Consider the following 21,592-nt stretch of genomic DNA (forward strand, 5'->3'; position numbering starts at 1 on the left):
GCCTGCTCCAGTCCATGGCCTGGAAGGGCCTTCCACGTGGCCGCGTCCAAGCCACTTGACCCCTCCTGGCGCGGGAATAGGCGTCTGGGGGTGCTCGGGTAGAGCTGGGCCAGATTGCAGCCGCCTGGCCCCTGAGCCGTCCCAAGTCCCCTCTGTGGTTTAGGGGGACATTCCCCACAGTGGCCCAGAGCCTGCCCGGCTGCAGCTGGCTCACTTGCACATGTCACAGGTATTGGGGGAGTGAGTCGGTGCCAGCTTCCACATAGAGCAGTTCCGAGTGCCCAGCGTGGAGCTGGACTTGGCGTCAAGGCCTCTGAGCTCCAGCAGAGCCTCCTGGTGGGAGGGCCTGCACGGGGCCTGTGGGGCTGTGATGTGTGCACAGAGGCTGAGTGGGCTTCATGGTGTTAGAAGCAGGGTGGCACCGGCGCCGGGCACCTACCTGCCAGGGACTGAGGTCAGAGCGGAGCGTGGAGAGGAGCTGGTTTGCTCCTGCCTTGATGGACAGATCAGGCCCAGCAAGGCCGAGGGGTCTGCTCCTGGTACAGAGTGGGCCTTCCCAGGTCGGGGCTGGTGAGGGACCCTGCAGGGGCTCAGGAAGGAAGGGTGTGGTGAGTGGGGGAGAGAGCCGAGAGACGGGCAGGAGACCTGGGTGGGGCATCGAGGCGGCGGGAACTGAAATGAGAGCCAAGAATCTGAAAGGGGAAATGGGGCAGTCCACACCCGGCCACGCATGGAGTCCTGATGCTCCAGCAAAGCACCGATGGCCACCTGACTTTCTCGGAGCTGGAGCAGGCAGTGTGGGAGGAGACCCTGGAAAGCTGCGGGGCTGTGGAGCCCACTGCGGGAGGGACAGAGCAAGGCAGACCCTGGGGCGGCCCTGTGCTGTGCTCCTGGGGCTGTGAGCCAGCCCGAGGCCCAGCAGCCCTGTCTGGAAGGGCGGCAAAAGGCGCGCCTCGCCTCCCTGTCCCGGCACAGCCTCACTTCTGCAGCCTGGACCATCCTCTGGGTGAGGCCAGAGAAGCAAAGTGGGTATTCCCAGGGCCTGCAGTGAAATGGGCACCCCAGCCCAGCCTCCACTCCACTCCAGATGTGCAGGGGCTCCTGGGCCCTGGGCTCACTGGGCTAGCCAGAGCCTGTGATCTGACTGAGGTCACGGCAGCCAGGAATGCACCCCGAGTTCAGCCTGGGAGCTAGCTTGGCCACAACACTGAGAGGGAGGGTGACCGTCTGCCATTCCATGCTGCCTGGAGCCCTTTCCTGGCCAGGGATGCTCTGGCGTTCCCTCAGTTTACCCAGGACAGGTGCGAGGCCCAAGGGACTGCACGTGGGGGGCGGGAGGCAGCGGGTGGACCCCTATGTACCCGGGGTGGCTTGGGGCAGCCTGGAAAGAAGAAATGCGTGAGTTCCTCTCCTTGGTGCCTCCGAGCAACCTGGGCCTGCAGAGTCATGGCCTGTGCCCTCCAGCCTCTGGCCCGGGGCCTCCTGCTCACAGGCCTCGGTGCCTCTCCAGTGTGAGGGCACAAAGCTGCTTGTGGGTACTTTGCTGCCCCTGTTTGGACCTGACCCTCGCCTCTGGCTGTTCCAAATTCTTTCCTTTTTTCAAACAAGCCATTTTGCTTCCCCAACTCTGAACACCGGCCTGGGAGGCCCGCTGCCTGGGACACCCCTTTCTTCCTCCCAGGCCCTGGCCCGTCTCCTCCACTGCAGCCACCGGCCACCCTACAAGGCAGCGAGTTGTCTGCGAACTCTGCCCTGAGCAACTCAGTTACCCTGACATCAGTGCTCAGAGACCCTGGCCGGGCGTGGTGGCTCACACCTGTAATCCCAGCACTTTGGGAGGCTGAGGCGGGAGGATTGCTTGAACCCAGGAGTTGGAGACAAGCCTGGGCAACATAGTGAGACCCCATCACCACAAACAAACAAACAAAAATTAGCTGAGTGTGGTGGCATGAACCTGTAATCCCAGCTACTCAAGAGGCTGAAGCAGAAGGAGGGATTGGGTACAGAATTTCGAGGCTGCGGTGACTATGATTGTGCCACGACTCCAGCCTGGGCAGTAGAGTGAGACCCTGTTTTAGGGAAAAAAAAAAGCAGGCGCTAACATCGTTCCAGTGTTGCAGATGAGGAAACAGGTCACAGTGATGAAATAATTTTCCCAAAGTCACACGAGAACGGAGGAGGCAGAATCCCGAGCCAGGGGTCCGTGTCTGGGACCTCAGTGCCTTCAGCGAGGCAGTGACTAGACCAGTGAGCCTTGGAGGGCCGGGCAGGGCCTTGTCTCCTGGTGCCTCCCGGAGCCCAGCATGGGGCAGGGCCAGCTGGGCACTGAGTCTGGGCAAGCTCCGTCCCTCTCGGGGTTTCACTTGCCCCTTCTGCAGCTTGTGGGGACCATGTGTGACCTGGGCCAGCCCCGACCTCCCTGAGCTGCAGCCTCCGCATCTGGGGCCCCTGGGGTTTTCCATGCAGGGAGTTGCGAGTGTGTGTCCAAAGCTTGGGCACCATGGCACTCAGCAAACGCTGGGGGCGTTCTTTTGCCCTTCAGTTCCCTCCCTTCTCTGAGAAGTGCACCTGGTGCCCGCGAACATGAGCACTGGGCATTTGGCGAGTCACACGGTGGCCACCTGGTTCTCCATGCACCTTCTGGCACCACCACTGTGCTGCGCTGTCACGGAGGGCCTCCTGGCCTCCTTCAGCCCACCTGAGGCCCACAGGGACCAAGCATCCTTGCAAAGCCTTGCAGCCCACCTAGGCAGACTGAAGAAAGACCTAGAAGCCAGAACAGGCTGGGGTTGGAAGAATCATTCCAGGCGCCAGGGCCCCTGTGAAAGGAGGCTTTGGGGTGGTTTCTGCTTTGCTTGCATTGAGCTTCAAACTCTTCCTGTCCCGTGAGAAGGGGGGATGGGATTTCGAGGCCTGAGGAAGGAAGGAGGGGAGCTTCCTGCGCACAGGCGGCAGGGGTTTGCAGAAGTGGAGGCTGGGGGCTGGGGGCCGCCTGGCCGAGCGCTCGCCGCCCTGCAAAGCCGGCTGGCGGGCAGGATGCATCGGGAAGCGCCTGTGGGTCCCCTGCGCTGACTGCAGAGCTGGGTGGAGGCAGCGGAAGCAAAACTGCTGTGTCACTGCACGCGGCAGCTGTTGCCAGGGTGACCGGGTGAGTTTCCCACGCTTGCCAGGGCAGCAGCGTGCGGGCTGACGGGTGGGGCGGAGGGGTGTGCGGAGAGGCCAGCGGTGTCGCGCCACCTGATGCCCGGGGGTGTTCACTCCCCTCTCGTGTCACGTGACCAGAGCCCCCGCCCTGTGGTGTTGTGGGGTACATGTGTGGTTCTGGGGGGTCACCTACCCTCCTCCATCCTGGGGACGGGGCCTCGGCGTCCTCATCTGTGGGTTGGGACCCCCCAGAGCGCCTGCCTCGTGGAGCGTCCTGGGCACTGCCAGGAGCTCAGTCATGAGAGGCAGCTCCCATTTAGGTGGGCAGCGGGCAGGGGGTGCTAGTTGGCAGCGCCTGTGTGTTGTGGGGGTGCCGAGGGTCCTTTTCCACAGAGGCCTGGCCTGGCCAAGCACGCACAGTGGCCCCGCTGCTCCTGGGCAGTGTGGCGGGTGGGGGCACAGCCCTCTCTAGCCTCGGTGCCTGTGTGAAGTGGGAGTGTGCCATGCCATCCTTGCTGCAGGGCTGTGGGGGATGTGGGAGGAGCCTGGTGTGTACCCCGCTGACCGCTGTGCTTGCCCCCCAGCTCAGCTCACCCATGAACCCCGTCAGCAGCAGCGAGGACATCAAGCCTCCCCTGGGCCTCAATGGCGTCCTCAAGGTCCCCGCCCACCCCTCAGGAAACATGGCATCCTTCACCAAGCACATCTGCGCCATCTGCGGGGACCGCTCCTCAGGTACTGCTGTTTTGGGGGCTGGGGGCCCGTGGGACAGGGCTGTCAGGCCACTGCAGGGACTGGAGGGCTCCCCAACTCTCCCTCCTGTGGGCCAGGCAGGAACCCCAGGCCAGGGTGCAGGGAGGCACGTGCCTGGGCCATGCCCCATTCACCCCACTGAGCTCCCTTCCAAGGTTCTCACATCTGTGGGACAGCGAGTGTTGGGTCGGGTGGGGCACAGGGCAGACTGAGGCTTCCAGAGAGGAGGTGGCTACTGATGGCAAGGTCAGCATGGGGGCAGGCAGCGCTGGGTCTGGGCAAGGGGCTTATGATGTGCCGCTGACCCCCAACAGCCTGAGAGGGAAGGATGCCCTCTTCCGGGCCACACAGTGCAGACACAGAGCAGCTGACTTGCCAGGGGCCCTGGTCCCTGCGGGGCTGGGATTTGTCCCTGCCCCACTCCCGAGCTGTCCTCGGAAGAGCAGAGAGGGCAAGGCTGGGGCCCAGTCTGAGCCCACGTAGGAGTCTGGAGACCAGCACGGCCGTTCCCGAGGCCTGGCCAGCCAGCTGGCAGTGGCGGGGTGGGTTCCCCGAGGCTGGGTGGCTGCTCCCCAGCCCCGCCCTGCCCGCCCCCTGCAGGCAAGCACTACGGCGTGTACAGCTGTGAGGGCTGCAAGGGCTTCTTCAAGCGGACGGTGCGCAAGGACCTGACCTACACCTGCCGGGACAACAAGGACTGCCTGATTGACAAGCGGCAGCGGAACCGGTGCCAGTACTGCCGCTACCAGAAGTGCCTGGCCATGGGCATGAAGCGGGAAGGTAGGCCGTGGCGGGGCCTGGGCGGGTGTTGGGCAAACGGGGGCCCGGGCTCCCCGCGTGGACGCCCAAGATGGACAACAGGGAGTGAGCATCCCAGACAAGCTCAGCAAGGCCGCGGGAGGAGTGGGGCGGGGCCCTGGGTCCTGTTTGCATGCACGTTTCAGGGTGTGCCTCGATTCCTCCCATCAGGTCCTGTATCCTGGGCCACATGGGGTGGGAGGTGCTGTCTTGGGTGAAGGTCTGCTGGCCTGTCCCTGTCCCCCTAGCTCTGCAGGACACCCTTCCTCTGTCCTCCGCCGTGCTGCTCCCACGGCCCCACACGTGTGTGGCCGATGTGTCTTACTTCCTTCCCACCAGCCCCCGGTGGGGTCCCCAGGCAGGGCCCAAGCCACTGTCTCACACCAGGGATGTCCCGAGCGGGGGCCTGGTGCTGCCGTTTCATTTCACCTTCTTTTGTGTGACCGTCTCAGCCTTGGTGGTCCTCACTGAGAAGCCACAGTCTCTGCTGAGCCCCGTGCCCCTGTAGGGCTTCCTTCCCGGGCCTCGGGTCGAGAGTGGCATCCGGGCTGGTGTTGGGTCCTTGTGCGCGCAGCAGAGCTGCCTTCTGGGGCTGGCGTGGCCGTGCCCAGTGTTGCCAGTCAGGCCTTTCTGATGAGGAGGATGTTTCATGAAGTGCTGGCGTTTGCTCAGGCCCACCCTTGGCTGTGCAGATTGGGAAACCGAGGCCAGAGGGCTCCAGCCTTGCTCAGGGTCACATGCCATCCAGACCTTGTTGCTTTCACCAGAGGGCAGAGGAGCGTGTGCCCATCCTGGAGAGGTGCGGGCCCAGCCCAGTTCTTCCGGGCGCTTGGGGTGGCAGGTATAGCTTTGTCCCTGGAAGAGGAAAACTGGGACAGGGGCAGGCATGGTGGCCAGTGGCCAGGGCCACTGTGCCAGGTGTGGAGACGGTCCTATTCCGGGGTAGAGAGGCCCGAGGCGTAGCTGGAGCCGGGGAGAAGGCCCCCGCTTGCAGCCTGAGCCTGGTTTACCCGGCGAGGATGCCACAGCACAGAGAGCTTGGTTGAGCTGAGACCATGCTTAGCAACGCCGGGCCTGGGTGTACAGCAGTGAGCTTGCTGTCCTTTGAAAGTGATCAGCAGATGACCGGGGGAGCCCCAGAGCACAGTCATTGCAGGCTGAGGGGAAGTCGGGTGCTGTGGGAGCCGAGGGGAGGGAGGCACCTGACTCTGCCTCAGGTACCCGGCGAGACAGGCAGGAGGGCTGTCCCGGCTGATGCCTGAGGAATGGAAAGGTGTCCACAAGCCTGGCTGCAGGGAGCAGCATCTGTGCAGTCTGAGACTGTCATCACACCTGCCCTCAGAGGTCGGGGATGGCCTTTCTGTGTGGTGTGGCGTGTCTGTGGTGTTTGGGTGTGGGTGTGGTGTGCGTCTCTGTGTATGGTGTGTGTCTGTGTGTGGTGTGTGTCTGTGTGTGGTGTGTCTGTGTGGTGTGGCGTGTCTGTGTGGTGTGGCGTGTCTGTGTGTGTGTCTGTGTGTGTGTGCATAGTTTGTGCGCACGTGTGTGTGCATGGTTCTCATGTTCTGATGCCTTGCTCTCGGCTGAAGCCCTCTCTCCAGGCTGCACTGACTCCTTCCTAAAGCTCCGCAGCCTGGTCATCCGTGTGCTTGGGATCACCAAACTCCTGCTGCCTGGGTCCCCCAAAGTGTGGGGCCAACACCCCATCCCATCCCAATAGAACTGTGCGATGTTGGGGCTGGGGGGACCTGGAGTCACCTGGTCTGACCCCTCCTCTGGTGCCCATTGGTGACTGGGTTCTGTTAGGAGCATGCCATGTGGGGTGCACCCTGGACACCCCCTTCCTTATCCCCACACATGGTCTCACTCGCCCCATACCTCTGAGATAGAGAAATGAGGTGCAGAGAGGTGAGCCGTGGGGAGGTCCCGGGGCCAGCAGCAGGCATGATCCATTTCTGGCCACACGTGCCGTGGCATGTCTGTATGTGCCGATGGAGGCGTCTGGTGCTTCTGGTCCTTCCTCTTGGCAGTGCACAGCCCCGGAGACCAGACTTATGGGCCATGAGAGGAGCAGCTGCTGCTGTCGAGGGACCCCTCCCCTTTGTCTCCAGCAGGATTCTGTGTCGTGAACATGCAGTCAGAACGCTGCTGAGCGCTCTCGCCCCAAACACAGCTGCAGAACTCAGCCTTGGCGTGAAGGGTGCCTCTGCGTGGGCGGAGAGGAGGGGCTGAGGCCCCCGTGCCAAACGTGCCCTGCTGCCAACGCCTCTCCTCGGGCACCGGGAAGTCTCTTAGCTCCTCCACCCTGGCTGTGTGGGCTGCACAGGAGCCTGTGGAGCTCCTTACTCTTGGGCAGCGTGATGGGGCCTCACGTGCAGCCTAGGCACTTGCCCTGCAGGGACCCCACACGGGATTGGCGGCTGGGAGGGCTTGGGAGGCACCCTCCTCTGCCCCCTGCGTCTGGGTGCTGGACAAGACCCCTTGGCTCCAGATGAGTCCTCAAATGCAGAGCGCTTCCCTCTCTCCTCTTGGGGCAGAGCACTGCAAGGTGGGCTCCCTGGCAGTAGAAGGCATGGCTGTGGGCTGCATGGGTGGGGCATGGCAGTAGCCCTGGGGAAAGCTATGGGGCCAGATTGGCTAACCCTAGGTGCCCGTGGCCCAAAGTATGTATACAAGCTGTCTGCCTTCCCTCAGATCCCTTCCCTCCTGCAGGATGGGTGCTGTCAGCTCGGGGGGCTGAGCCCTCCTAAGCGTCAGGCCCCTGGCAGGCTGCCACGCTGACTGGCCTTGAAGCCACGTGGCCCTTTGGCCCGGTTTGTGATCATACCCCTAGAAACTGAGGCTGGTGCTGAGGTGTCGGGTCTCATTGCAGTGCTGCGAGGGAGTTGCCTGGGGTGGGTCCCGGGGCTGGCTGAAGGCAGGATGGACCAGGTGCCTCTTACAGTGGCTCTGCCCCCAGCAAGGGCCCACTGTAGCTCTGGGGCAGGTGGGATCCCTACCCCTATGCTGAGGATGCCACAGGCTGATAGCATCTCGGGTTGGGCAATGGGGCCTGCATTCGCAGGCAGCCGCCAGGAGGGACTTGTTCTGCTGCATTCCCGGACCAGGGGTGGGCAGAGGCTGGGGGACTAGTGTGATGGGTGTTGGCCCTCTGCCAAGCTGAGCTGGGCCTGTTTGCTGAAGCCGGGGGTGGCAGGGCTTCGGGGCCTGCAGGCACATGTGGTCTGATGGGGAAGGCAGGCCTTACCCTTGGGGGTTCCCAGTCTATGGGAGAGGCTTGGCTTCCACTGGGGGGAACTCTGGCCCAGATTAGAGGGGATGGTGCCTGCCTCCCACTCGGCTTCCTCTTCCCCCAGGAAGGCTGCTCCCCGTTTCCTTCCTGCCTGCCTTTGCTTCCTGTGCCCACCCTCCAGCTCAGAAGGACCGGGTGCGGAAACAGCAGTGTCTGGCATGTGGTGCATGTGTGTGCACATGTGTGTGAGTGCATGTGTGTGCACACATGTGTGAATGCACTACAGGGACACAGCTGACCCACGTCTCTGTGGTGGGGAGCCCCGGCTGTGTGCATGTGAGTGCATGTGTGTGTGCACGTGAGTGAACTGCAGGGACACAGCTCACCCACGTCTCTGTGGTGGGGAGGGAGCCCCGGCTGTGTGTGCATGTGAGTGCATGTGTGTGTGCGTGTGTATGTGTGGTTCATGTTTGTGCACGTTTGTGCACGTGTGCATGTATGGTGCATGTGTATGTGCACGAGTGAGTGCATGTGTATGAGTACATGTGTGAGTGCACTGCAGGGACACAGCTGACCACATGTCTCTGTGGTGGGAAGCCCCGGCTGTGTGCATGTGTGTGTGCACGTGTATGTGTGGTGCATGTTTGCACATGTGAGTGCACGTGTGAATGCACGTGTGCACATGTGCTAGTGCATGTGCGTGCACACGTGAGTGCATATGTGTGCATGTGTGCGTGCATGTGCACACGAGTGCATGTCTGCACACAAGTGCGTGTGTGCATGTGTAAGTGCACATATGTGCACGTGTGTTGCATGATTGTGCACATGTGATGCATGTTTGTGCACATGTGAGTGCATTGTGGTACATGTGTGCATGTGTGTGAGTGCATGTGTGCACATGTGAGGGCATGTGTGCACAAGTGCATGTGGTGCATGTGTGAGTGCATGTGTGTGCACGTGTGAGTGTGTGTGTGCACATGTGTGTGCTCGTGAGTGCACTGCAGTGACACGGCTGACCCACATGTCTCTGGTGGGGAGGGAGCCCCGGCTGGGTGTGCACATGTGAGTGCATTGCAGGAACATGGCTGACCCGCGTGTGTGTGCACGTGTGTGCGAGTGCAGGAACATGGCTGACCCCATGTGTGTGTGCACATTTGTGTCAGTGCAGTGCAGCGACACAACTGACCCACGTGTGTGTGCACATGTGTGGGAGTGCACTGCAGGGACATGGCTGACCCCATGTGTTTCTGTGGTGGGGAGGGAGACCCGGCTGGGTTCAGGTGTGGCCCTCTTGCCATCTGGCCTGACACTGGGCAAGTGACCTTGCCTCGCTGGGTCCTCAGGTTCCTCATCTGTGACAGGCCGGGGGCATCAGGAAGACCCCTGTGAGCTTGGGGGCAGAGCATGGCAGATGAGAGCACTGTGTGTAGGTGGTGATGGGGTTGGAGAGCAGTGGCCGTGTGTGTGTGGTGTCTGTGTGTGATATGGCATGTCTCTGTGTGTGTGTGGTGTATGGGTGTGTGGTACGTGTGTGGCGTGTGTGCGTATGGCATGTGTCTATGCTGTCCTGTGTGCTGTGTGTATGGTGTGTGTGGTATAGCATGTCTGTGTGTGTGTGCTGTCATGTGTGGCATGTGTGTGTGTGGCATGTGTCTATGCTGTCATGTGTGGTATGTGTGTAGCATGTGTGGTATGGCATGTCTGTGTGCTGTCATGTGTGGCATGTGTGTGTGCTGTCATGTGTGGTGTGTGTGTGGTGTGTGTGGTATGGCATGTCTGTGTGTGTGCTGTCATGTGTGGCGTGTGTGTGTGGCATGTGTCTGTGCTGTCATGTGGTGTGTGTGGTGTGTGTGGTATGGCATGTCTGTGTGCTGTCATGTGTGGCATGTGTGTGTGGCGTGTGTGTGTGTGGTGTGGCATGTGTGTGTGTGTCTGCATAGTTTGTACGCACGTGTGTGTGCATGGTTCTCATGTTCTGATGCCTTGCTCTAGGCTGAAGCCTTGAGGGAAGGTACGCCACTCCCTTTAGAGACTCTAGCTGGCTGTGTGGCCTCTGGCGCCGCTCTCTGGGGCTCTGTCACTCCACCCTTAAGGGGATGCCAGAATGGTTCGGTGGAGTTCAGTCCTGCCTGTCTTGAGCCCAGCTCTGGACTGTGCGAAGGACAGAGGAAGGGCTCGGCCGTTGCCACTACCTGAGGCGGAGGAGCCAGCGGGGCTTGGGATGCCCTTGGGCCCCGAAATGCCTACCTTGGAGCCGCCTGCCTTCCCCTAGACCCCTTCCCTCCTGCTTGGCCCATAGGGGCTGTGGCGGGTCAGAGATGTCCCTTGCTTCTTAGGGGCTGCTGTACCCCGAGTCCTGGGCCAGCATGTCTCCTGATGCTGGGACCGCAGTGAAGCCAGGGGCAGGGGTGCTTGGGCGGGGATCCAGCTGCAGCAGTGCAGGGGTCTCAAGTCTTCCTGGGAAGACTAGGCTGCGGCGTATGAGCCTCCTCTGCCTCCGAGCAGCGCTCACTCAGGCTGGAGGGTGAAGAGGCCCTGTGTTTACAGACGCCTCCCACCCGGCCTGCGGCGCCAGCGGAACATGAGTCAAGCGTGACTTTGTCTAGAAGGTGATTGTGCTGGCAAAGCATCAATCCCAGCCCCTTCTGCCCCCAGCCTATAAATAAAGCGATCATATTTATAATGATGCTGGGCAGAGCTGCCGGGCCCTTCACAGCTTCAAAGTGCTTCACAAAACACTCGCTAATTAATTCTCGGCTGTCCTGGCAGAGGAGGCCGGTGCCAAGGAGCCCAGTTCCAGACGCCTGGGGAGAACTGGCAGGAAGGCCCCTCGCTCAGGGCCACCCTCGTCTGGGGCTACCTCTGAGCAGGAGAAAATCCCTGGCACTGGACCGGGCTGGCGCGTAGGGTGGGAGGCTCTGGTGACAGCTCTGGGCACCTCCAGGCCCCCTGTGTGCTGGCGCTTCCTCTTGGAGCCGTCCTGGGGGTGGGCGCTGTCATTCTCCTCTTACGGATGAGGAAGCCGAGGCACCGGGAGGTCGGGGACTTGCCAGGGGCCACACTGTTGCTCGGCTGTGGCAGGCTCTGGGCTCCGGGAGCTGCGGTTATCTGATCCCAGGATGGCAGCTTCAGGCTGCTCACTGTCTTGAGGGCTCAGCCTTGCCCCTTTGGTGCTCAGAGCCTCAGTTTCCCCACTGGGGAGACAGCAGTGCCAGCTGTATCTTGGCACTGAGACTTCAGAATTCTGTCGTTGGTGCTCATCCTTAGGGTCTCAGGGACCTGGGCCAGTGGAGGTCCCTGTCCCTGTCAGCTCAGATGCTGGCTGAGACCCACCTGCGTGGGTGCCTCCTGCTGGGGGTTGGGGTCGACTCTACTGGCTCAGGATCCTGTACAGAGGGTCCTGTGAGTAGTGACCCCACCCCAGACAAGCTCCGCCCACTGGAGTGCTCACGGAAGTCCCGTGTGGGGGCTGCCAGACCCTCAATGTCTGCCCGCCAGCCGTGCCCCCCGCCCTGCGCCCACCCGCCGTCAGGTTTCCAGTAGGGCCAGGCCTGTATGCCGACTGCGGGGGCCCTGGCTGGCTCCTCGGCCTAGCTGGTGCATCTTGAAGCTGGGGCTGGGCCTCCCGGCCCTGAGTCTCTCTGTGTGGGCGGAAGTCCCTTGCTCAGGCAGCAGGCCGTGCAGGAAACTGTTGGCACAGGGTGGCTGAGAGGCGTCCGTGTGGGGCTGTTACAGAGCCCTGGCTGGCGTGAAGGGAACCACGCAGAGCTGGGGACCCCGGGCCTGGGGGTGTGAAGTGGGGAGGGACTTGCAGAGCCTGGAGAGTGCTGCTCAGCAGGAGCTGTGGCTTTAGGAGGAAGTGGCGGCTGACACCATGGCGGGTAGGGGCAGGGAGGGTGCCAGAGGCGCAGATATGCTCTCCCGCCCTTGTTCCTCCTGCTGTCCCTCATGTTTGCCACAACCATCTGGAAGCCAGAGAGTGGGAGCGGAACATAGTCCATGGTGGCCAGGCTACCAGGTTTGTGTTCTGCCCACTGTCAAGATGGCCTGGAGGGGCTGGGATGAGCCCCACCCAAGGCCCAGAAAGGTGGTAGCGCTAGGAGCCCCCCTGCCAGGCCATACCCTCAGGCCCTTAGAAAGGCCGTGTCCTAGGCGTCAGACCAGGAAGAGAAGGGGCCTGGATCAGGGACTGCCCGGCCCAGCACACTGGCAGGAGGGCACGAGGGAGGGAGGAATTGGCCCCAGGTCCGTGTCTGAGCTGGGAGGAGATAGGCAGGAGAGACATTTTCAGGGCGAGAGTGGAGAGGTTGACTGGAGGAGGGCATGGAGCTGTGCTTGACAGAACTGGCCTTGCGGCCCGGGTCCTGTTGCTCTTCTGTCTCTGCTGTTGACTCACTTGGACAAGTCACTCTATCTCCATGAGCCACAGTCTTCTCATTGGTACAGTGGGGTAACGCAGGTGCCTGCCCTCTGAGGCTGTTGGGTGGTGGATGGAACAGAAGAGGGAAGAGGTGGTGGGGATTGGGACCGGAGCCCCAGCTCAGGCCTTGCGGGGAAGGGGGCACGTCTCGGGGGAATGGCCCATGAGCCAAGTGGACGCTTCTGTCCAAGCTCCGTCTGGGTCCCGGCCTGCCCCCTGGCACTTCTGGTAGGGGATGCCCAGATAGGCGGCAGAGGTGCTGAGGTGGCTCCCTCAGGGCCCAGAGTGGACAGCCCAGGAAGGCAAATCCAGGTGAGGGGAAGTGCGGGGCGGGAGGAGCCTCATGCGCCTGGGCAGCAGGGTTCATGCGTCAGGCCTTTCGCTGAGCTCACCCCCAGGGCTGATCAGAGTCAGCTGACTGGAGCCCACGGCTGAGCAGGGAGCGTGGCCGGGGATGCAGGTGCTGCTGCCTGCAAGCGTCGCTGTGTTTTATCCTAATGCTTGGCCTCCGGTGCCCCACGAGTGGCTGCTTCCTGGGGCAGATTGAAAGGCATCTCTGTGCCGCTGCTTGGGGCGTGGCTGGTGGAGCTGGGTGGGCCGTCTCTGTGTGGCCAGGGTGGGGCCTGGTGGGTGCCTGCCCTCCATTTCTGGCAGGGCCCGGTGTTGGGAGGCGCATGGGGTCTACAGGTGCACAGTTTCCTCCTTGCCCCGGTGGCTCTGAGCCTGTCACCCCTGGATGTGCCCCTTAGCCCAGACCCTCAGCCGGCATGGGTGCCCCCTCGTGAGCACGTTCTGCTCTGCTTCTAGGCCTTTGCAGGGACTGTGTCTCCTGCATGAGCCATTATTCCTCTGCACCTGCCTCCAGTCACATCGCCACCTCTTCCAGGAAGGCTTCCTGGTTCTCCCTGAGTCCACAGACCATCAGGGCCTTTCTCGCTGCATGTTGAGGTTCCTGCTGCACGATCTCCTGCCGGGCCCCAGGCAGGCTCCTGGTGTGAAAATTAATTGGAGTTAATGAGAGCTGGTCTCTGTTCTCAGAGCACACAGCCACATGGAGGCCAGGCCTGGGGCAGAGATGGGGTCTCTATCACCCAGCCCTGGTGGGGATGCTGGTGTTGTGGGTGCATTGGCTGGGAGCTGGCACCACCCGGCCCCGACAGGCTTCCCTGGGAGCCACTGGCTGGGCTGAGTGTGGGGCTGACCCCGCCTCCCGGGTTGTAGCCGTGCAGGAGGAGCGGCAGCGTGGCAAGGACCGGAACGAGAACGAGGTGGAGTCGACCAGCAGCGCCAACGAGGACATGCCCGTGGAGAGGATCCTGGAGGCCGAGCTGGCTGTGGAGCCCAAGACCGAGACCTACGTGGAGGCCAACGTGGGGCTGAACCCCAGTTCGGTGAGTTGCAGCCTGTGCGGGGGGGGCAGCCTGCCTGCCTCAGTTTCCCTTACTCACCCACCTGAGCTGCTGCTGAGCCGGAGAGGTCCGTCCTGGGGGCTGCCCTGGGCTCTGTGGCCTCCTCAGCTTGGTCTCTTACCTGTGGCGACCCTGTGGGCCCCTCACCCCAGCTGGGCACCACTGTCCTCTCCTGGCCCACGCAGGGGTGGCACTCAGGCAGGGGACAGGGGCCTCAGCTGCCATGTCCCCTTGGGATTTGGCCTCTCTGGGCACAGAGGCTGTCCCTGCTCCCAGGTGCCCCCTGGAGAAGGTGTGGGAGGAGGCCGAGCTTCCGGCGAGAGGTTCTGCACTTTGGTTCCGGGGCTGTCTTTGCCAACAGCTGTATGGCCCTGGGCAGGTACCCAGCAGTTGTGGTGGGTACTGTTGAAACAGGAAGCGGCTCTGCAGTCCCCCAGCTTGTGACCCTCGTGCTGTCCCTCCTGCCTATTCCCACCCTGGACTGGCAGCCTCAGGAGGAGGAGGATGGGTGGACCACAGTCCATGGGTGGGTCCCAGGCTTTTCTCCTGGGTTGGCTCAAGAGGAGGAGGATGGGTGGGTCCCAGGCTTTTCTCCTGGGTTGGCTCAGCTGGCTGCAGGGTGTTGGATTTGGACCCCCTGGCCTCGCCCTCCCCACCTTGGACCCTTCCTTGCCGCCGGCTCCCTCCCTGTGGCATCTTGACTTACGGCTGTGGTCTTGCCAGGGAGGGCGTCACAGGTGCGTTCTCAGCCCCTTTTACCCTAAGGCCCAGGGACATGCATGTTCTGGGAACCGTTGCTCCCTGGTGGGCTGGTCTGGCTGGGAGACCCCACTTGTCCCGGGCCCCACTGAGGGGGTGGCTGCAGCTGTGCCCGGGGTTGGGCGAGGGTGAGCTCCTGGCTGCCTGAGTCAAGGTTCAGGACTTTGCACGAAGCTTCCTGCTGCCGGGGACCTTGGACCCAGCTGCTCTCGGGGACCATGGTATCTAGACTTCATCTGTGTCTCTCTGTGGGTTTGGGGCTGGGACCAGAGCCCCGTGGTCACCGATGACCTTGTCCAGGCTGACCATGAGGTGGCCCTGACCTCTGTCCCTCTGTGGGCCCAGGCACAGCGGGCTGGCCTCCCTCAGTGCTGGGCGTGCTCTGCAGGTCACTGTCCCTGCTCCCACGGCCTGGAGCCGGGCCCTCTGGCTCTTCCTCAGGCTTTGGTCTCAGTTGAAGTACCTCTGGCTTCTATCTGTGCCCCCACCAGGGTGGGGACAGCCCCTGTGACGTGGGCTGAGAGCGCTTGCTCTTTTCTCTGTGGCCCCTAGCACGAGCCATCGCAGGGTGACGTGTGAGTGCAGGGTAAGGTGTGCGGTGGGTTGACGTCTGCTGCCCCCACGAGGCTGCTGGGGACGGCTGGGCTGCTTCTCGCCGCCAGCTTCAGTCAGGGACAGCCACCCCACCCCTGCTCCTTGGCGCTCACATAGGGCCCACACCCCCACTGCCTCTGCCTGTCTGAGGGTGAGGTTCTGCTCTTGCCTGAAGCCCCGTGGCTGGGTTGGGGCCGTCCTGCTCCCCTGCCCTTTCTGGATAGGACAGCCCGGTGCCTTCTGCATATCCTGGCTCTCCTCAGACCTCTACTCTGGCTGGGGGCTGGGGCTGCTGGGGAGAAGGCACACGGGACCCCGACAGTAGGCCCCTTCTTTCCAGAGAAACCCTCTCTGTGAGTGACTGGCGCAGGCCCACCCCACCTGGGATACCGCACAGTCCTGTCTGGTCTGCACACCTGCCCTGCCCTGCGCCCGCCTGTGCAGCCCTGCGGAGGGCAGGGGAGGGAGGGTGGCCCTGAGGGTTTCATGATCCAGCAGAAAATCTTCATTCTGTGAAGTAAGGACATTACTTGGGAGAAAAGTCTGCCATGTGCTCTCTCTCTCATTGCGTAAAAGTTCAGGGGGTTCAGAAACGCAGAGACAGGCAGGACTTTAGCGGGATAAAGGACGCGTCTCCGCAGGGATGGGTCTCTCCCTGCCCGCTCCTCTGTCTGATCTCACACTGAACGCTCCTCTGTAGACTGGTCTGGGTCCAACTTCCAGACCGCTCACTGGGCCCCTTCCCTCAGATGGGCAAACTGAGGTCAGAGAGGGGGCAACCTGCCGAGTGTCATGGTCCTGGTGCCCGGTTTCTCCCCAGCATGGGGCAGGGCCAGGGCCTCGGCCTGGGCGGGTCCTATGGACACTTCTAGGCAGGAGTGGAGCCTGTCACACGCCTTCCTTTACACGAGGCACGTTGGATCTCCAGGCGAGAATGGGAGGCTCACAGACGTTAAGCCTATCCCAAGGCCACACAGGGAGGTGGAGCTGGGCGGAGCCAGGAACCTGCATGGTCCCTCCCTTCCTGGGGGACCCCTCCAGGCCTGGCCCTGCTGTCATGGGAGCCAGAGCCTCATACCTGCTGGGCGTGTGCCTTCTTCGCTCCAGCCTGCTGGCTTTTCAGCCGCCACACCCTGCTCCCTGTGCTGGCCGTGCCCACTGCAGGCACATGACAGATGGTGACCCTGCGTCCTCTCCTGCAGAGGCCCCATCAGCCCAGGAGGACTCGAGGCTCTTCTTCCCACCCATGGCAACCGCCTGTCACCTGGGCCTGCTCTGGGCCCTGTGTTGGCTTCCGAGAGTGGCCCGCCAGCAGCTGGGGAGTTCCCTGGTACAAGGCTCCCAAGCAGAGGCACATGCTGCGGACCCGGTGCTCGGGCTGTTTACCCCACATCCCCCTCCCCTGCCAGGCCTGCGTGACCCTTTCTCAGGGATGCCCTGCGGCAAATGAGCAGGCGAGAAGGAACTGCCCTGTTCAGCCCCCAGTGAGACAGAAGGGGAGGCTGAGGCTGAGGCTGAGAAGCCGGGCCTGGCTGTGGCGGGCCTGGGGGGTGCTGGGCATAGAGGCTGGAGCCTGTGAGTGCTGTGGATGTGCTGCTCATGGAAGGTTTGCGGAGGAATGAGTGAGTCTGAGACCTGTGTAGACTGTGGTGAACCCCTCTCAGCTGAAGAATCCTGCCCCTCTGTTCACCCCTTCAGGCTCGGGGCCCCAAGGGCTGTCCTGGCCTCTCCTGAGGGTCCTGGCCTCCACACCGTTCATCAGGGGACTTCCCACTCAGGCCTTAGGGGCTCTTCCCACCAGGCACTGTGTTTAGGCTGCATGCCTCTGACGAGCATATGGTTTCTGTCAGTGAAAGCTCTTCAAAGGGAGGCATTTTCTCCTTGGCGAATGCCCTGGAGTACGGGGTCTCCAGATCCCATTCACAGTCCTTACTCCTGCAGCCGCACAACCGAGGGGACCCATTGCTCAGGACATAGAAGGTCCATGACCCAAGCCCCACCTGCTAGGAGCTGGGGAGGGGCCTCCCCTCCTGCCCTGCTTCAAGGCCACCTGGGTGCCCTCATCTGTGAGACTGAATTGCCCTCTTCTCACTAGGACTTTCCAAAGGAGCTGGGAATGCCGCTTGCTCTCCGTGCCTGGGGTCTGGTGTCTCAGCCGAGGCGCCTGCCCTCCTGAGCGCCCACCTCCATGTCTGGTAGACTACAAGAGGCCAGCCCTGTCCCCAGGGTGGGACACTGTGGCCATCAGAGATGAAGGGGGTCGGTCCCACCCAGCTCTGCCGCTGCCCCATATCCGATTTCCCCAGCTCCCTGCACCTGCGTCCCAGAGCCGTGGGAGAGATACGTGTCCTGCTGTAACCTAGTGGCTGGAAACGACACACGTTTTATTATCTGACCGTCCTGAGGTCGGAGAGCCAAATCAGTCTTGCTGGGCTGAAGTCGAAGCGTCTGTGGGCTGGCTCCTGGAGGCTGTGACGGGGAGGCTGCCCTGCGTTTGCCAGCTTCTGGTGCCCCCACATTCCTTGGCTCATGGCCTCTTCCTCTGCCTTCAAAGCCAGCAGCGTCTCTCTCCCTCGGGCCCTGGTGCCTGCGATCACATGTCCTCCTCTGCCCCTGCTGCCTCCCTCTCCTGGGCCCCTTGCCATGACCCTGGCAAGAGCAGCCGACAAGCAGCTCTTCACCCTGGTAGAGTGGCCTGCGGTGCAGGTTCCTGCTGCTGATACACGCTGCGGGCCCGGGCGCAGGCCCAGCTCCCAACCTAAGGCCACACCTAATGCCTCTCAAAGCCCTGTTTGCCGTGCAAGGTCGCACATTCCCAGGTTCCGGGGATTAGGGCGTGGGCATCTTTGGGGGCTGTATTCAGCGCCCCGCATGGGCCCGTCATGTGGGTGGGGCCTGGTCTGCGCTGTGTTCCGTCAGTACGTCGGCTTCTGGGACCAAATGTCATTCTCCTCTTCCTCCCCTGCAGCCGAACGACCCCGTCACCAACATCTGCCAAGCAGCCGACAAGCAGCTCTTCACCCTGGTGGAGTGGGCCAAGCGCATCCCTCACTTCTCAGAGCTGCCCCTGGACGACCAGGTCATCCTGCTGCGGGCAGGTGAGTGGCCGGCCCGGGCGGGGGTGGGGAAGGCGTGAGGATGGTACGTCTTGGAACACTTCCACCTCCTGGGACCAACTGTGGACTATATGCGACTGTTGAGGAAGGGCTCTTCCTGCCCTTCCTCCTGCCCCCATACGGAGGGGTGCCATTCGGGTCTCTCTGAGTGGCCTTCAGAGAGGTGAAGGGCTGTCGGTGGAGGCTTGGAGGCTCTGGAGAGGGAGGCTGGGTGTGTCCCAGAGGCTGCTGGGGAGGGCCATGCGCTCTCTGCCCCTCTCCTCCCACCCTGTTTCCATGCGGGAATGGTGATGCACCCAGCCACGGCACAGAAATGCCTGCTCCACGCTCAGCACATGCCCTGCGACGCCAGACAGCAGCCAGACGGGGGCTGGGAGCTCAGCTTTGGGGTTTTGGGGTCAGGTTGGCGGTGGGAGCTGGATGGGGCGGCGCCCTCTGAGCTGGTCCCCCACCTGGAAAGGAGGTGTGAGGGGCATCCCGCCTGGGCTGGTCCTCACTGAGTCACGGGATAGCTGAGACCAGGCCCATAGTGCAGGTTCCTGCTGGGGCAGCAGCATGTTGGGGGCCCAGGTCTGCCCTCAGTGCCCTCCCAGCAGCGACGATGGTGCTGGCTGCTGTCCCATGTGCCCCTGGGCCCAAGAGGCCAAGCTCCGTTAGGGCCAGGTGTCCCAGCTGCCTCGAGTCCCATGGCTGCACTGCGGGCCCCATCCTCAGCCTGACCAGGGAGCCTTGGCCCGTACAAGGCGACTCCTCAAAAAAAATAGAGAAGACACACCAAACAGAGACGGGGCTCCCTGTGAAGCAGGGAATATTCTGGAAGCTGCTTGGGTCAGGGCTGGGACCACACGGGCTGTGTGTGGAAGGCGTGGCACCGCCGCCTCCTCCTGTAAGGACTCTTATGGCCGTATTGGGGCCCCCTGGATCAGCCCGGGTAATCTCCCATCTCCAAGCCCTTGACTTGATCCTGCTGGCCTGGCGTCTGGTGGGTCCTTGCCCTGCTGGGCCTCAGGCATGTGGACGTCTGCTCTTATGGGCTCAGACTTCTTTTAGGGTATGGTGAGCGTTCCAGGTGCCCTCGTTTGCAGGGGCTCCCCCAGAGCCCTCGGTTCAGAGCCCCTGGCTTTGCCAGCTGCACGCCTGCCTGACCCCAGTGGTCTTTGTAGAGAGAGAATGGTGCCCCCATTCCCAGCCCACCCGTCAGACCCAGATAACGGCTGGTCGGTTGCAGCTCTTTTCCTGGGGGGTCTCCCGGTGGTTGTGTACTGGGGCCGGGCAGAGGTCCGAGTCGGGTTGGGCGGCTGTGTCTGTCACAGTATTTGTGTGGCGCCTGGCCCTGCAGTCCCAGGTTCTGGCAGCTTCTGGCTCCAACCTTGGCCTGCATGCGGTGTTCGTGGCGGAGTGTAATCAGGTGGGGCTCCCCACGAGGCCCTTCCCTCAGCCTAGAGCCCTGGTGCTCCGAATCCCTGGTCCCTTCTAGGATGCCTGGGAAGCCACCCTGTGACATCCCTTCGAGGGTGGCCTCTGCTCCTGCCCAGCGGCTTTTTCCGGGACATCTTTACTGCTGCTTGTCTCTGGGTGGGTCCTCCCAGCCTGGCCTCCTCCTGGTCCCCACTGAGGTCCTTGCTGACCTGTCTCCAGTGTGCTCTGCTCCTGTGTGGTGCCGGCTTCTAGGCACACGGTGAGGTCTGGAGCTGCACTTCCGACATGAGTCCCACCCTGCTGCCTGTGAGCGCTGACCTTGACCAAGTCATTTACCGTCTGCGCCTCAGCGTCCTGTGTGCTCTGTCTGCCGGGCTTGGGAGCTCACACACCAGGTGGTCTCCCCAAGCCTCGTAAGGTCCACCGAGGGACAAGTCCAGCCCAGATGTGGAGCATGGGAGTTTGAAGCCTGCACTGGCCGGCTGGAGAGGACCTGGGTCAGCCCCAAGGATATGCCGTGCCCGGCTGGTGTTGGCTGGAGGGCTCTGTCCCCTCCAGGGGCTCAGGTCAGGGTCCGTGGTTGTAGCCTCTGGCTGGTGTTGGCTGGAGGGCTCTGTCCCCTCCAGGGGGCTCAGGTCAGGGTCCGTGATTGTAGCCTCTGGCTGGTGTTGGCTGGAGGGCTCTGTCCCCTCCAGGGGGCTCAGATCAGGGTCCGTGGTTGTAGCCTCTGGCTGGTGTTGGCTGGAGGGCTCTGTCCCCTCCAGGGGGCTCAGGTCAGGGTCCGTGGTAGTAGCCTCTGACTGGTGTTGGCTGGAGGGCTGTGTCCCCTCCAGGGGGCTCAGGTCAGGGTCCGTGATTGTAGCCTCTGGCTGGTGTTGGCTGGAGGGCTCTGTCCCCTCCAGGGGACTCGGGTCAGGATCCGTGGCTGTAGCCTGGCTTGGGGGCTGGGGCAGCCCTGCTGGGTTTTCCTCTGTGCAGGAGGCAGTGGCAGAGGTGAGCCCCGCCGAGCCCTGGCAAGTACAGGGGTGCGCTGGGTGCTCCCCCATTATGTCCCTCCTGCTGGGCCCTCCCACTGCGTTCCCAGTGCTGGTGGGAGGTGGCTTCTGCTGGGCGGTAGCAGCAATGGGAACGGGTGCCCATGCCTGGGGTTCCCACCATCGTGAGAGCCATTGGCCATCCAGGTTCAAGGCCCAGGGTCTCTGCTCACCCCGGGAGTGTCCACCTGTGGCTCTTGGTGTCACTGAGCGGGGGCAGCGGCCACAGCCCTGCAGGGGCCCGGAAACTGGTGGAGGATTCCAGCGGGGCCGTGGGTAACTGGTGTCACATGTCTGCTCCTGTGGGGTGGGCCCCGTCCTTGGGGTGGGTTCCTGCCCCACCTGTCCAGGCGGCTTCAGAAGTAAAGCATCCAAATGAATAGCTTTGGCTTGTTCATGGAAGCTCCGAGTCACACCCTGACCCTTGAGTTTGTCAGATGAGGAAACCAGGCAGAGCCAGGTCGCTCACAGCTTTCAGGTTCCTCTGTCCGGCTCCTTCCTCCCACCTGCCCCCTCATCCCAGGCTCTTGGTTCTGAGGTCCCATTAGCTGCTCTAACGGGGTTTTCTGAGGGCCTGGGCTGCACAGGCACTTCTTGCTGCTGCGGGGAGGGAGGGATGGGAGAGGCGGGGCCAGGCCTTGCTGGGCCGGGAGGGAGGGAGGGGCCAGGCTTGTGTAGTAGCCGACGTCCCCTGTGGGGACAGCACATCACTTTACTCCTCTGGTCTTCTTAATGCTGCCCACATCTCCAGCCTGGGGACATAGGGGAAGCCAGGCTGGGTTCTTCTGGTCATGGCCGCCCTGGGAGGGGGTCCCCATCACGAGCCCCATGGGTACGGCAGCCGTGACCCTGAGGGGCCCTGCCCTGCCTCATGGGTGTGGACTCATTTAACTCTCCAGACGATCACTGCTCCCTGT

General features: G+C 62.6%; 1 protein-coding gene across 5 annotated transcripts in view; it reads left to right on the forward strand.

Moving 5' to 3' along the window:
* Positions 1-21,592, forward strand: part of RXRA (retinoid X receptor alpha) — a 117,822-nt gene that overhangs the window by 83,075 nt on the left and 13,155 nt on the right. For 4 of the 5 annotated variants that reach the window (XM_021671422.2, XM_021671425.2, XM_064371740.1 and 1 more), the window contains 4 exons: positions 3,729-3,879; positions 4,498-4,677; positions 13,566-13,735; positions 18,075-18,204. In XM_021671422.2, the coding sequence (XP_021527097.1) occupies positions 3,729-3,879; positions 4,498-4,677; positions 13,566-13,735; positions 18,075-18,204 (631 nt within the window). Of the gene's footprint in view, positions 1-3,123; positions 3,149-3,728; positions 3,880-4,497; positions 4,678-13,565; positions 13,736-18,074; positions 18,205-21,592 lie in introns of those variants that run through there. The other variant, XM_021671424.2, reaches the window with a different exon arrangement.

Source organism: Aotus nancymaae, unplaced genomic scaffold (genome assembly GCF_030222135.1).
Source record: "Aotus nancymaae isolate 86718 unplaced genomic scaffold, 86718_ANA_hifiasm-v0.15.2.pri h1tg000158l, whole genome shotgun sequence".
Classification (NCBI taxonomy): domain Eukaryota; kingdom Metazoa; phylum Chordata; class Mammalia; order Primates; family Aotidae; genus Aotus; species Aotus nancymaae.